Genomic DNA, 15,278 nt, shown 5'->3' with positions numbered 1-15,278 from the left:
ATGGTCGAACTTGTCCTACAGATTTAATGCTACAGACTTCAAACTTGGCCAGGTTACTCTTAAGACATGGGGGGGAAAAATTATGGGGAAACTTTTTCAAAAGTTAAAGGGCGTGGCCGTGGCGACGCCTCAAAGTTGGAAGACTCACTGTCACTCGCCACAAAAAATGAAGTTGCTTATAACTCCCACATACATTATTCAATCTGTCCCAAACTTCATACGGTGAATGCTGGAACCAGCCTGAACTAGCACACATTATCATAGTGACATCCACCTATAGCGCCACCTGCTGGTGGTTGGAAACGTCTTCTTTTTTTTCCACACCTCGCATTTGATCGAACTCCTCCTACAGATTTAATGCTACAAGCTTCAAACTTGGCCAGGTTACTCTTAAGCTAGGGGGGAAAAAATCATGGAGAAACATTTTCAAAACTTAAAGGCCGTGGCCAGGTGGTGAAAATCGTGTGATGGCGTTTGTGGTTTGAAAGCCTTATAATCATCGCAAAGTCATGAAACTTGGCACACACGTCCACGCTGACCACCTCGTACATACGCAGAGGGTATCGTGCGTGTGGGCGGAGCTGCGCGACTACGGCGTCCAGCGCATGCCCCAACGTACGCACATCTCGGTCCCGCATGCAGCTGCTTGCAGCTTTCTAGTTTTATTTGTTTCTCTTTATATTCTTTTATGTATTTTTAATGCTTCTTCCACTCCCTGCTGCAATGCTTTTATTTTATGCAAAGCACTTTGAATTGTTTTGTACATGAAATGTGCTACAAATAAATTTGATTTGATTTGCACATTTCCAGGGAATGTGCCCCAAAACCCGCAAACGCCAGCACAGGTTCATACGTGTTTTTAGCGTGTTCAGCACCGTTCGTCCTGCTTGATTTCCTTTTTGAGGGCTAAAATAAGTTGCCTGAATGCATTCTGACTTGACATAGTTTTAAAACGAGCTAATTTTGATGTAGTTGTTCTGACGGCTGTGAAATAACGGTTGGAGTACAGTGTAGGATTTAGTCATGAAAGGTTTATTACATAACGACTGTTGGCAGATCTCTCCGTCTTCTCACACGCGCAGCATCCAGCCTGCTGAGGTGTGCTGCCAGACTCTTACAGATGGGATGAGGGATTGTCTGAGTCACTGACAACATTTGCATAGTTGCAGCTTGAAGCCCGTCTGAAAACGAGTACACAAAACTTCAAATGCAGACGAAGCCCATCACAAACGAGCCCGACTCAGAACACGGAGCGTGTTATCATGTGCTCGTGCGTGCCGTGAACACGCGTGTTCTGATGACAGTCAGGAGTCACTGCGACACTAACGGGCACAGCGGCGCCGTAAAAGGCGTTCATATAGTTGTAGCAGTCATTAAGGGCACGGCAGCTTTCTGCAGTTCTGGCTTCTGTCTGCTGCAAGGTGGAGGCAGGGGCTGAGTAATTCAGCTCGGGGCTCATGTGCAAAGCTGAGATACACAGAACAAGAGGGGAAGTGGAGGGAGAGATAGAGCCGGTTGGTTTTCAGCTCGTCCCCGTAGACCGTTGAAGGGATTATACTCGCAGAGAGGGAGGGAGATGCTCAGGCTCTGTCTTAGCACACACCGAGTTCCCTGCCTCCAATCCTCCTCAGCAGCACTCACTCTCCTTCTCTGCTCCATCACACACCGGTGTGCAGACACAAACACATCACTGCCATGTAGAGTCTCGGCCAGAGGGGGACACCCACCTGCACAGGACCGCCAGCCAGGTACGCTTCATCCTTCCTTCCTTCCTTTAACTCGTCCTTTCACTCCTCTCGTTCACTCGTTCCCGCTCAAACTGCCACATTCTGCACCAGCAGATTCTTGAGTTGTCGCTTTGGTGATCCGGCCGCTCACTCTCTGCAGGCAGCGTGCACCGAGATTATCCGGCTTCCTCGCACAGCCCCAAGAGAACCAAAGCAAAGATAGCAGGGAAAGAGGGGAACCAGAGGGGAGGAAATGGGAGAGGAGGGGGGAGAGAGCGGACCGAGAGGGAACAGAAAAGCCATGCAGCAGTGTCATGTAGGGCAATGAAAGGTACAATCTATACTTATGTACCCCCTAGGGATAATTATTGGACCTAAAGGTACCTATATGTACTCAAGTGGTAAAAGGTGCATATATGTAAATTTTTTGAGGGTCCAAAAGGTATATATATTCACTCAAGTGGTAAAAGGTGCATATATGTACCTTTTTTTTTTTTTTTTTTTTCTACATGCTGGGGTACAATAGACAGTCTGTGTTAGGCTACTCCAGTATAAGGGTACAAAACTATACCTTCTAAGGGTACTGCCCCAGTGACGAGCCATCGTACCCCTAAAGGTACAATTCTGTACTTTATTTTCTGCCCTATAAGGCAAGGAAAGCCAACCTGGGCTCAACTTTGTTTCTGTGATGTGTAGGAAACTATCTGTAAAGACTTCCCTGATCAGAAGCGTTTAGCACCTTCCAACTCTCCCATCGCCTCTCAGGAGGGCCGTATTAATAATCATACATTCCCATCGTGCTCGGGGACATGCTGCAGTTGCTTGAAATGCAAATGGGCAAGCAAACGGATTATTCAGTCTTGTGAAATTAATTTGTATTTGTCACAGGATTGGCCTGCTGCCTGCAGGCGACACGTGCTTTCAGTGCTATCTCAGGCTGCATCTGAGAGACCCGTTCCTGCTTTAAAGTGTGTAAAGTTTGAGCATCGAGCCTCTCGAGAGAAACACCTCCGACGCCCAGTCGCTTTTAAAGCTTCTGGGAGTGGATGTGGCTCTCTGTTTCTGGTCTTTATTCTGCTGGATCTGGTGAGTCAGAATGTTTCAGAATTCAGTTTGATGCCGGTTGGATTCTGGGTCTCACATCTCAGCGCTGCAGGGGCCTTTCTGTGTTGTGGAATATTTTGGAATGAACACTGGAAAAAATGCCCCTCCAAAAATAAGCAAGAAAAACAACAAATACAAGACATTTTTGCTTGAAATAAGCAAAAAAAAATCTGCCAATGGAACTAGTGAAAATCTGCTTGTCAAGATTTCTTGAAATAAGATGTGATATTTAGGACATTTGAGATAAAAGTGATCTTGGAATTAGCTTAAAAAGCTCTTCTAATGTAAAAAAAAAGCTTGTTTCATATGATGTGTGACTCAAAACAATTTGTTTTCAAGACTTTTTCATTTAAACGATATTCCAGATGTATTGTCTTCAAACAAGTCCCTATATCTGGCTGAAATAGAACTTGTTAGGCAGTTGTGTCTTATATTAAGTGTTATGAGATATTTTGACTAGAAATTAGACAAATATACTTGGTAAGACTTTGATTTATTTCTTTTTTTTCCAGTGAAGCCGTCCTGCCTGGAGAGCAAAGGCAAAGTGAATAAGATTTTAATGTGAGTCATTGCTGGTGCTTCGCTCCTCGTTTCTTTGATGGGGCGCTTACAGAACAGCTGAGGCTCAGAAACTAATCCCAGAGGTCTGATGAAGCCTTAAAATCAACAGTAATGATCCTTTCGTGTTGGGATTGAAGCCTTTTTGTGCTCATATAACAACTGTTGATGATGGAGAATCGTCACTGGGAGGTTTGAGGGCCAGCAGAGCGAGCATCTCCCCATCATCCTGTCAGGGGGAAGAGAATATTATTCTTTAAGATGAAACATGAGCCGATTCAGTCCGACTCATTGCATTAAGCTTAGACTGCAATCAGGAGTAAAGTGTATTTATGAAGCACCTTCCTCAGACAGGACGGGCATCAGTGAGTACAGTGTGGACATTTAAAAACTAGGGCTGGGCAACGATTAAAACCTTTAATCTAATTAATCTCATAATTTCCCTGATTAATCACGATTAATCGCATTTGTACGCAAAATCCAAAAATGAATTCAAAAGTAGTGTATAGCTTTTAGCATTTAGCTTTATTTTAAATGTGCTGCCATATGAATGAAAGTGCCATAACATTTGTTGTGCAAACACACTTTTAACATCAGCATCTTTCTGTAGTTTTTATGTAGAAGCCTCGCTCCACTGTCTGTTTCCTTGAATGACTTGCTGCTATCAGTTGTGTGTTTTGCCTTTAAGTGATATTTTAGACTGGAACTACTACGCTGAGAAGACAATTCAACTTGGCAGTGTTTACAGATGACTTTGGTTCTGTCGACTCCGCCGTCTGGAAGAACTTTAAAATGAAAACGGCCGAGTAAAAGTTCCGTACCCTTCTCCATGTTTGGTGGATCCGCCGATTACTTTCTTTTCCGGTTCCACAGCAGACAGCAGCAGACTTTTACAGAATAAAAGCCTGTGAGCAGCAGACTTTTACAAAATAAAAGCCTGTGAGCAGCGGACTTTTACAATAATAAAAGCCTGTGAAAAAATGCATCAGCAAAAATGCTGATGTTAAAAGTGTGTTTGCACAACAAATGTTATATGGCAGCACATTTAAAATAAAGCTAAATGCTAAAAGCTATACACTACTTTTGGATTCATTTTTGGAATTTGTGTACAAATGTGATTAATCATGATTAATCAGGGAAATCATGCGATTAATTAGATTAAACATTTGAATCGTTGCCCAGCCCTACTAAAAATGAATGATTCTCTTATGTCAGAGATGCTGAGCTGTTCCAGATAGCCCGCCCACCTATCTAACCTAACTTATCGGTGAGACTGCTTCCAGCTGTGCATGAGGGGTGATTTTCAGGAGCTGACTGAATCAAAAGGCTCCTTTTAAGCGTAATGTGGCCACTCGCAGGACTGCCGACTCTGTAGTATTGATCATACGTCGCACAGTAGAGGCTTTTCTCATGCTCTGATGCTCCATTATCTGAAGCCGTGGAAAAGCTCATTGATTACAGATGTGAAAGGAGGACGGAGCACTTCTGTGCTCACAGGCTCCCGTTCGCTGAGCTCAGATTTAAATTAGCAGTTTTTGAGGTTATAATACCGACGTCACAACTATGCTAGACTGGAAAGCGTTACGTTTTGGTTCTTTGTTGCAATGATGGAGTCCCCCTCGGATAAAAAATGAAGTGTTTACCCACTTCTTGAAAAACGGTCTAAACAGCTGAGATGGGTCGCTTTTGACCCCGGAGGGTTTAAACATTGGTATAGAAGGGGAATCACTTCTTATTGTTCAATTTCATTGAAGGGAGAACTACATATGGATTGGAAAAAAAATCGAATTTCTTTAGGTATCTTCAAATCGGGTCTTATTGTAATGATGAGATAAAAATCAACAGAGGAATACGAGCCCAACTTGAGTAACATATTCATTGACATGTATAAAAAAAATAAAGGACAATAAGAAACTGGTTTCAACACTGTACTCCCGTATTCGATCCAATAAGAAACACTCAACAGATAAAGGTGCGAAAAAGAATCTGGAACTGTCATCACAGAAGAAGAGTGGTTGAATATATGCTCTGTGCAGTTAACTTCCACTAGTTCTGGACTGTGTTCGAAACCGCATGCTACATACTTCCATGCTACATACTTCCATACTACATACTCATCGATCAGACAGTATGCAGAGTGTTTACCCACAATGCATTTCGCTCCTGCCCGAGCCAAAATCAGCCGGCATGAAGCCGATTTCGCTTAAGCTCTAAACTCTGTAAAGTTTAGCAACATTTGAAACATTTTCAGGCGAGAAAGTAGTCGTTTAGATCCCCAACGTGTTGAAAACCTGACAAAATACCGGCTATTTACAATTTTGTTCCCACGAATCGGCGCTACTAAAGCTAGCCGCAGTGAGCAACGCACTTCCTGTTATTTTCACAAAATAAAATACCTGTTGCCTTTTATCATAGGGAAAGCCATTACCATACAATTGGTGCTTTTGTTTTGAAAACAGGAAGTGAACCTACCCTCGTTGTAGCTAGCTTGAAACTGCCGTTTTGACAGGAAATGACGATCGACGACGTCACGTTACGTTGCATCTTGGGTAGTTTGAGTATGAGTAGTGACCTCAATGATGCAGACCCAACATTTCGGAGAATCTAGTATGCATCCGGGAACTTCTCGCTTTCTCAAACTCGCATACTAACTCTTTGAGTTAGTATGAGTAGTTGGAGAAGTATGCGATTTCGAACACAGCCCTGGTCTTTGGAGAGATTTCTGCTGGCGGAATCTGATCGGATATGTCATAACTCCTAAGTTTAAAATGGGCGCAGACAGGGGAGACAGTAAGAGGTTTATGCTGGAGGAACTGTGGAGAACAGCTAGCCGACCATTTTCATATATTCTGGAGCTGCCCAGCTGTTCAGCCATACTGGCAAGAGACCATGCGGGTCATCCAAAATATTTTTGGTGATGAAATTCACTGCTCTTTTTCCACAATCTATCTCTGCAATATTGCACCCAATTTACTGGTGCGAGACAAATATGTTTTAAATATTCAAATATATGGAAAAGGATGACCTTTTCGCTAAGTCTACGGATCGATAAGTATTCGCAATACTGGGAAAAAATGGATTGTTTTTGTGGCCACAAGAGATGCTCATTGAGCCATTACTGTATGAACCGACTTGTATCATCACCATAATGTCTGTAGGAATGTGGAGGTGACCAACTGTTTGTTCTATGTTTTTCTGTATGTTGCTTCTTTCTATAAAAAAAGAGAGAGAAAATTACGTGTTTACGCTTGTTAAAAGACTTGATGAGTACAATCAGCCATCGGTGCTGTGATTCTGGAAGTCCTTTAGCCTCAGAAGGACCAGGTCAGACTGCTCGTTGTAGGGCTGTGAGGCTGGTTTTCATGCTTTCTGAGGAGAAGCTGCTTTGTGTTTGAGGACAGAAGATCTGACATGTTCAGTTTGTGGCTTTAATAGCACAAAATCACAGTCTGCACTCCTTCATTTCTCCCCCAGAGACGCTGAACTACTGCAAAGTGAATTTTCCCGCCAAAAATGCTGGCGCGAACAAGGGTCTGCAGTCTCCAGTTTTTTGGGTGTTACCACTTAACGGATTATAAAGGCCGTTGGCATTACAGCCGTTTATGTAGAATACCTAATGAGTACAGGCAGGCGTGTCTGACAGGGGTTTAATTATTCTTTGATGTGTTTTCTCTCTGTCTCGTCCTTGTTTGCGGTTCCTGCAGCTGGCTGAGCGAGACGTGGTGCATTTCTAATGCTGTTGGCTCTCTGGGTCTGAGAATCGGCCCGGTGTTGGAGCGGCTCTTTGCACAGAGCAGCAGGAACGATGCTCCACAGAGGCCGTCGTTATTGCTGCTCTTACAGAGCTTCAGTCACTGAATGAGGAAACCGGTTCACGGGTTTATACCGAAGATGTTTTAAGGTTTATCCGTGGCATTGTTGAACCAGGCTTAATTGTGCATGTGATACTGTGTGATAGGGAAGTCCCGATCAGGTTTTTTTTGCCGCCGAGTCATTTGATTTTGAGTATCTGCCGATACCAGAGATGGGTACAAGTCAGACATGTGCAAGTCTCAAGTAAGTCCCAAGTCTTAGCTTTCAAGTCCCAAGTCTTAGCTTTCAAGTCCCAAGTCTTAGCTGTCAAGTCCCAAGTCTTAGCTTTCAAGTCCCAAGTCTTAGCTGTCAAGTCCCAAGTCTTAGCTGTCAAGTCCCAAGTCTTAGCTGTCAAGTCCCAAGTCTTAGCTGTCAAGTCCCAAGTCTGTCCCAAGTCTTAGCTTTCAAGTCCCAAGTCTTAGCTTTCAAGTCCCAAGTCTTAGCTTTCAAGTCCCAAGTCTGTCCCAAGTCTTAGCTTTCAAGTCCCAAGTCTTAGCTTTCAAGTCCCAAGTCTTAGCTTTCAAGTCTCAAGTAAGTCCCAAGTCTTAGCTTTCAAGTCCCAAGTCTTAGCTTTCAAGTCCCAAGTAAGTCCCAAGTCTTAGCTGTCAAGTCCCAAGTCTGTCCCAAGTCTTAGCTTTCAAGTCCCAAGTCTTAGCTTTCAAGTCCCAAGTCTTAGCTTTCAAGTCTCAAGTAAGTCCCAAGTCTTAGCTTTCAAGTCCCAAGTCTTAGCTTTCAAGTCCCAAGTCTTAGCTTTCAAGTCCCAAGTAAGTCCCAAGTCTTAGCTGTCAAGTCCCAAGTCTGTCCCAAGTCTTAGCTGTCAAGTCCCAAGTCTGTCCCAAGTCTTAGCTGTCAAGTCCCAAGTCTGTCCCAAGTCTTAGCTTTCAAGTCCCAAGTAAGTCCCAAGTCTTAGCTTTCAAGTCCCAAGTCTTAGCTTTCAAGTCTCAAGTAAGTCCCAAGTCTTAGCTTTCAACTCTCAAGTAAGTCCCAAGTCTTAGCTGTCAAGTCCCAAGTCTTAGCTTTCAAGTCCCAAGTCTTAGCTTTCAAGTCCCAAGTCTTAGCTTTCAAGTCCAAGTCTGTCCCAAGTCTTAGCTGTCAAGTCCCAAGTCTTAGCTTTCAAGTCCCAAGTCTTAGTTTCCAAGTCTCAAGTAAGTCCCAAGTCTTAGCTTTCAAGTCTCAAGTAAGTCCCAAGTCTTAGCTGTCAAGTCCCAAGTCTTAGCTTTCAAGTCCCAAGTCTTAGTTTCCAAGTCTCAAGTAAGTCCCAAGTCTTAGCTTTCAAGTCTCAAGTAAGTCCCAAGTCTTAGCTTTCAAGTCTCAAGTAAGTCCCAAGTCTTAGCTTTCAAGTCCCAAGTCTTAGCTTTCAAGTCCCAAGTCTTAGCTTTCAAGTCCCAAGTCTGTCCCAAGTCTTAGCTTTCAAGTCCCAAGTCTTAGCTTTCAAGTCCCAAGTCTGTCCCAAGTCTTAGCTTTCAAGTCCCAAGTCTTAGCTGTCAAGTCCCAAGTCTGTCCCAAGTCTTAGCTTTCAAGTCCCAAGTCTTAGCTTTCAAGTCCCAAGTCTTAGCTTTCAAGTCCCAAGTAAGTCCCAAGTCTTAGCTGTCAAGTCCCAAGTCTGTCCCAAGTCTTAGCTGTCAAGTCCCAAGTCTGTCCCAAGTCTTAGCTTTCAAGTCCCAAGTAAGTCCCAAGTCTTAGCTTTCAAGTCCCAAGTCTTAGCTGTCAAGTCCCAAGTCTTAGCTGTCAAGTCCCAAGTCTTAGCTTTCAAGTCCCAAGTCTTAGCTTTCAAGTCCCAAGTCTTAGTTTCCAAGTCTCAAGTAAGTCCCAAGTCTTAGCTTTCAAGTCTCAAGTAAGTCCCAAGTCTTAGCTTTCAAGTCCCAAGTCTTAGCTTTCAAGTCCCAAGTCTTAGCTTTCAAGTCCCAAGTCTTAGCTGTCAAGTCCCAAGTCTTAGCTGTCAAGTCCCAAGTCTGTCCCAAGTCTTAGCTTTCAAGTCCCAAGTCTTAGCTTTCAAGTCTCAAGTAAGTCCCAAGTCTTAGCTTTCAAGTCCCAAGTCTTAGCTTTCAAGTCCCAAGTCTTAGCTGTCAAGTCCCAAGTCTTAGCTGTCAAGTCCCAAGTCTGTCCCAAGTCTTAGCTTTCAAGTCCCAAGTCTTAGCTTTCAAGTCTCAAGTAAGTCCCAAGTCTTAGCTTTCAAGTCCCAAGTCTTAGCTTTCAAGTCCCAAGTCTTAGCTTTCAAGTCCCAAGTCTTAGCTTTCAAGTCCCAAGTCTGTCCCAAGTCTTAGCTTTCAAGTCCCAAGTCTGTCCCAAGTCTTAGCTTTCAAGTCCCAAGTCTGTCCCAAGTCTTAGCTGTCAAGTCCCAAGTCTGTCCCAAGTCTTAGCTGTCAAGTCCCAAGTCTGTCCCAAGTCTTAGCTTTCAAGTCCCAAGTCTTAGCTTTCAAGTCTCAAGTAAGTCCCAAGTCTTAGCTTTCAAGTCCCAAGTCTTAGCTTTCAAGTCCCAAGTCTTAGCTGTCAAGTCCCAAGTCTTAGCTGTCAAGTCCCAAGTCTGTCCCAAGTCTTAGCTTTCAAGTCCCAAGTCTTAGCTTTCAAGTCCCAAGTCTTAGCTTTCAAGTCTCAAGTAAGTCCCAAGTCTTAGCTTTCAAAACCCAAGTCTTAGCTTTCAAGTCCCAAGTCTTAGCTTTCAAGTCCCAAGTCTTAGCTTTCAAGTCCCAAGTAAGTCCCAAGTCTTAGCTGTCAAGTCCCAAGTCTGTCCCAAGTCTTAGCTGTCAAGTCCCAAGTCTGTCCCAAGTCTTAGCTTTCAAGTCCCAAGTAAGTCCCAAGTCTTAGCTTTCAAGTCCCAAGTCTTAGCTTTCAAGTCTCAAGTAAGTCCCAAGTCTTAGCTTTCAACTCTCAAGTAAGTCCCAAGTCTTAGCTTTCAAGTCCCAAGTCTTAGCTTTCAAGTCCCAAGTCTTAGCTTTCAAGTCCAAGTCTGTCCCAAGTCTTAGCTGTCAAGTCCCAAGTCTTAGCTTTCAAGTCCCAAGTCTTAGTTTCCAAGTCTCAAGTAAGTCCCAAGTCTTAGCTTTCAAGTCTCAAGTAAGTCCCAAGTCTTAGCTGTCAAGTCCCAAGTCTTAGCTTTCAAGTCCCAAGTCTTAGCTTTCAAGTCCAAGTCTGTCCCAAGTCTTAGCTGTCAAGTCCCAAGTCTTAGCTTTCAAGTCCCAAGTCTTAGCTTTCAAGTCTCAAGTAAGTCCCAAGTCTTAGCTTTCAAGTCTCAAGTAAGTCCCAAGTCTTAGCTTTCAAGTCCCAAGTCTTAGCTTTCAAGTCCCAAGTCTGTCCCAAGTCTTAGCTTTCAAGTCCCAAGTCTTAGCTTTCAAGTCCCAAGTCTTAGCTTTCAAGTCCCAAGTCTTAGTTTCCAAGTCTCAAGTAAGTCCCAAGTCTTAGTTTCCAAGTCTCAAGTAAGTCCCAAGTCTTAGCTTTCAAGTCTCAAGTAAGTCCCAAGTCTTAGCTTTCAAGTCTCAAGTAAGTCCCAAGTCTTAGCTTTCAAGTCCCAAGTCTTAGCTTTCAAGTCCCAAGTCTTAGCTTTCAAGTCCCAAGTCTTAGCTTTCAAGTCCCAAGTAAGTCCCAAGTCTTAGCTGTCAAGTCCCAAGTCTGTCCCAAGTCTTAGCTGTCAAGTCCCAAGTCTGTCCCAAGTCTTAGCTGTCAAGTCCCAAGTAAGTCCCAAGTCTTAGCTTTCAAGTCCCAAGTCTTAGCTTTCAAGTCTCAAGTAAGTCCCAAGTCTTAGCTTTCAACTCTCAAGTAAGTCCCAAGTCTTAGCTGTCAAGTCCCAAGTCTTAGCTTTCAAGTCCCAAGTCTTAGCTTTCAAGTCCAAGTCTGTCCCAAGTCTTAGCTGTCAAGTCCCAAGTCTTAGCTTTCAAGTCCCAAGTCTTAGTTTCCAAGTCTCAAGTAAGTCCCAAGTCTTAGCTTTCAAGTCTCAAGTAAGTCCCAAGTCTTAGCTTTCAAGTCTCAAGTAAGTCCCAAGTCTTAGCTTTCAAGTCTCAAGTAAGTCCCAAGTCTTAGCTTTCAAGTCCCAAGTCTTAGCTTTCAAGTCCCAAGTCTGTCCCAAGTCTTAGCTTTCAAGTCCCAAGTCTTAGCTTTCAAGTCCCAAGTCTGTCCCAAGTCTTAGCTTTCAAGTCCCAAGTCTTAGCTTTCAAGTCCCAAGTCTTAGCTTTCAAGTCCCAAGTCTTAGCTTTCAAGTCCCAAGTCTTAGTTTCCAAGTCTCAAGTAAGTCCCAAGTCTTAGCTTTCAAGTCTCAAGTAAGTCCCAAGTCTTAGCTTTCAAGTCCCAAGTCTTAGCTTTCAAGTCCCAAGTCTTAGCTTTCAAGTCCCAAGTCTTAGCTGTCAAGTCCCAAGTCTGTCCCAAGTCTTAGCTTTCAAGTCCCAAGTCTTAGCTTTCAAGTCTCAAGTAAGTCCCAAGTCTTAGCTTTCAAGTCCCAAGTCTTAGCTTTCAAGTCCCAAGTCTTAGCTGTCAAGTCCCAAGTCTTAGCTGTCAAGTCCCAAGTCTTAGCTGTCAAGTCCCAAGTCTTAGCTGTCAAGTCCCAAGTAAGTCCCAAGTCTTAGCTGTCAAGTCCCAAGTCTTAGCTTTCAAGTCCCAAGTCTTAGCTTTCAAGTCTCAAGTAAGTCCCAAGTCTTAGCTTTCAACTCTCAAGTAAGTCCCAAGTCTTAGCTTTCAAGTCCCAAGTCTTAGCTTTCAAGTCCCAAGTCTTAGCTTTCAAGTCCCAAGTCTTAGCTTTCAAGTCCCAAGTCTTAGCTTTCAAGTCCAAGTCTGTCCCAAGTCTTAGCTGTCAAGTCCCAAGTCTTAGCTTTCAAGTCCCAAGTCTTAGCTTTCAAGTCCCAAGTCTTAGCTTTCAAGTCCCAAGTCTTAGCTTTCAAGTCCAAGTCTGTCCCAAGTCTTAGCTGTCAAGTCCCAAGTCTTAGCTTTCAAGTCCCAAGTCTTAGTTTCCAAGTCTCAAGTAAGTCCCAAGTCTTAGCTTTCAAGTCTCAAGTAAGTCCCAAGTCTTAGCTTTCAAGTCTCAAGTAAGTCCCAAGTCTTAGCTTTCAAGTCCCAAGTCTTAGCTTTCAAGTCCCAAGTCTGTCCCAAGTCTTAGCTTTCAAGTCCCAAGTCTTAGCTTTCAAGTCCCAAGTCTTAGCTGTCAAGTCCCAAGTCTTAGCTGTCAAGTCCCAAGTCTTAGCTGTCAAGTCCCAAGTCTTAGCTGTCAAGTCCCAAGTCTTAGCTTTCAAGTCCCAAGTCTTAGCTTTCAAGTCCCAAGTCTTAGCTTTCAAGTCCCAAGTCTTAGTTTCCAAGTCTCAAGTAAGTCCCAAGTCTTAGCTTTCAAGTCTCAAGTAAGTCCCAAGTCTTAGCTTTCAAGTCCCAAGTCTGTCCCAAGTCTTAGCTTTCAAGTCCCAAGTCTTAGCTGTCAAGTCCCAAGTCTTAGCTGTCAAGTCCCAAGTAAGTCCCAAGTCTTAGCTTTCAAGTCCCAAGTCTTAGCTTTCAAGTCCCAAGTCTTAGCTTTCAAGTCTCAAGTCTTAGCTTTCAAGTCTCAAGTCTTAGCTTTCAAGTCCCAAGTCTTAGCTTTCAAGTCTCAAGTAAGTCCCAAGTCTTAGCTTTCAAGTCTCAAGTAAGTCCCAAGTCTTAGCTTTCAAGTCTCAAGTAAGTCCCAAGTCTTAGCTTTCAAGTCCCAAGTCTGTCCCAAGTCTTAGCTTTCAAGTCCCAAGTCTTAGCTTTCAAGTCCCAAGTCTGTCCCAAGTCTTAGCTTTCAAGTCCCAAGTCTTAGCTGTCAAGTCCCAAGTCTTAGCTTTCAAGTCTCAAGTAAGTCCCAAGTCTTAGCTTTCAAGTCCCAAGTCTTAGCTGTCAAGTCCCAAGTCTGTCCCAAGTCTTAGCTTTCAAGTCTCAAGTAAGTCCCAAGTCTTAGCTTTCAAGTCCCAAGTCTTAGCTTTCAAGTCTTAGCTTTCAAGTCTTAGCTTTCAAGTCTTAGCTTTCAATTCCCACGTCTGTCGTGTTGAATACTGCAGCTTGAAATTATTTAAGTGTCGAACAATATTGTTTTCTTTGTTTGGAAGAAATTTTAGAGCACTTTAATTCGACTTTAACTTTTTAAATAAAACCCTGACGCGTGCGGATGCTCATCTTTTAAGGTTCAAGGTTAATTTAGTTTCTAAAAATTGTGCATGAAAGAAATGACTCTGGTACTCGGGGCCCTGTTGGTGTCATAGTTTTATATGAAAAGTGGTTAAATAGAGCTTAAAAATGAATTAATCCTAGTTGAGTAAACAAATAAAAATCTGTGTTAACAGCCTCAAATTGGCAATCATATACGCTGGATAGACAATAATTCACAGTGAAAAATCATTCCTGTCCTTTTCCATCCAATTATAGTCTGTTGATGCGTTCTCGGGCTTCTCTGCAGTCGGATTTGTTTGGATCAGAACAAACGGCTGTTGACCTGATCTGAGAGGTCAGGTGATGTAATTACAGAGCATCTTTACAAAGATGCAGCTTCACGGAGTCGACCGTGGCTCAGAGCAACAGATTGACTGTTACAATGATGGTTTGGATGGGAAAATGTATAGAATTACACCACCTGTAGCTGCACCATAACTGGTCTTTATTTGTTGTGACTGGATGATTTTGATATGATACTGATGCTGTCATTCTGTGGGATAACTCACTTATAAATGCATCTTTAAGGCTGTGTTCGAAACCGCATACTTCTCCTACTACTCCTACTAACTTTTTGAGTTAGTATGTGAGTTTGAGTATGCGAGAAGTTCCCGGATGCATACTAGATTCTCCGAAATGTTGGGTATGCATCATGAGGTCACTACTCATACTCAAACTACCCAAGATGCAACGTAATGTGACGTCGCCGCTCGTCATTTGCTGTCAAAACGGCAGTTTCAAGCTAGCTACAACGAGGGTAGGTTCACTTCCTGTTTTCAAAACAAAAGCACCAGTTGTATGGTAATGGCTTTCCCTATGATAAAAGGCAACGGGTATTTTATTTTATGAAAATAACAGGAAGTGTGTTGCTCACTGCGGCTAGCTTTAGTAACGCCGAATTCGTGGGAACAAAATTGTAAACAGCCGGTATTTTGTCAGGTTTTCAACACGTTGGGGATCTAAACGACTACTTTCTCACCTGAAAATGTTTCAAATGTTGCTAAAGCTTACAGAGTTTAGAGCTTAAGAGAAATCAGCTTCAGGCCGGCTGATTTCGGCCCGGGCAGGAGCGAAATGCATTGTGGGTAAACGCTCTGCATACTGTCTGATCGATCAGTATGGAAGTATGTAGTAGGAGGTTTCGAACACAGCCTATGTGTCTGACTCCCACATACCCGTCTCATTGAGGCCTCTGCAAAGAGAAAAAGGCACTTTAACCTTTCAGAACGGATCCTCTGTGTTCATTCAGCTGCAAACGGCTGTCGGGGAAGAAGAGTTTAGTACCCAGAGGTGCCTCTATTGTCCTGTATTCATTAGCTTGTACACAGATCAGCCACAACATGGAAGCCGCTGACATTTGGAGGTGCTTAATATTGATCATCTCATTACAGTTCTGCTGGGAAACATTAGAGCCGGTTGAAGCTGCAGGCTGAGAGGAGCCTCGCCCCCTTTTGTCTCATTAAAGCCAAAAATATAATTAACGTACGGTTATAAATAAAGCACAACATCAAACTAAAGTAATGCAAAGAAAGGAAACTGTGTGCATGATGCTGCAGATTACTTCTGACATCATTATTGAGCTTCATAGTGTCTGAAAGGTAAATAAAGTCATTTTAATAATGCAGTTTTACAAGAGTTTCGTACACATTCAGACCTTATAAAATGCTAGAATAGTTCCTTATATGTACATGTGCCTTTTAATTGTTGAATATGATGATCTTATCAAGCATGCGATCCACAAAAATATTACACTAGCCTATGACTAACAGGAAAAAAATGCTAAAATAGTAAGCGATAAATAGGCCGATTGCCTAATTTTCCACATTAACTTCTTTAAATGGGGGAAAAGAAATCAAATGGAATAAATTAGTTAGTTTTATTTGCATCCTTATTTAGTTTCTGGGCACC

General features: G+C 43.1%; 1 protein-coding gene across 8 annotated transcripts in view; it reads left to right on the top strand.

Moving 5' to 3' along the window:
* Positions 1-15,278, top strand: part of LOC142373825 (SRC kinase signaling inhibitor 1-like) — a 163,856-nt gene that overhangs the window by 21,866 nt on the left and 126,712 nt on the right. For 7 of the 8 annotated variants that reach the window (XR_012768581.1, XM_075457252.1, XM_075457254.1 and 4 more), the window contains exon 1: positions 1,542-1,748. The exons of the other annotated variant lie outside the window; for it this stretch is intronic. Coding sequence is in view for 6 of the 7 variants with exons in the window: in XM_075457252.1 (XP_075313367.1) it covers positions 1,577-1,748 (172 nt within the window). In the remaining variant the exon portion in view is untranslated. Of the gene's footprint in view, positions 1-1,541; positions 1,749-15,278 lie in introns of those variants that run through there. 8 annotated transcript variants of the gene reach the window in all.

This window comes from Odontesthes bonariensis, chromosome 23 (genome assembly GCF_027942865.1).
Source record: "Odontesthes bonariensis isolate fOdoBon6 chromosome 23, fOdoBon6.hap1, whole genome shotgun sequence".
Taxonomy (NCBI): Eukaryota; Metazoa; Chordata; class Actinopteri; order Atheriniformes; family Atherinopsidae; genus Odontesthes; species Odontesthes bonariensis.
The sequence above is the reverse complement of the archived record's forward strand: the minus strand, read 5'-3'. Positions and strand labels throughout refer to the sequence as shown.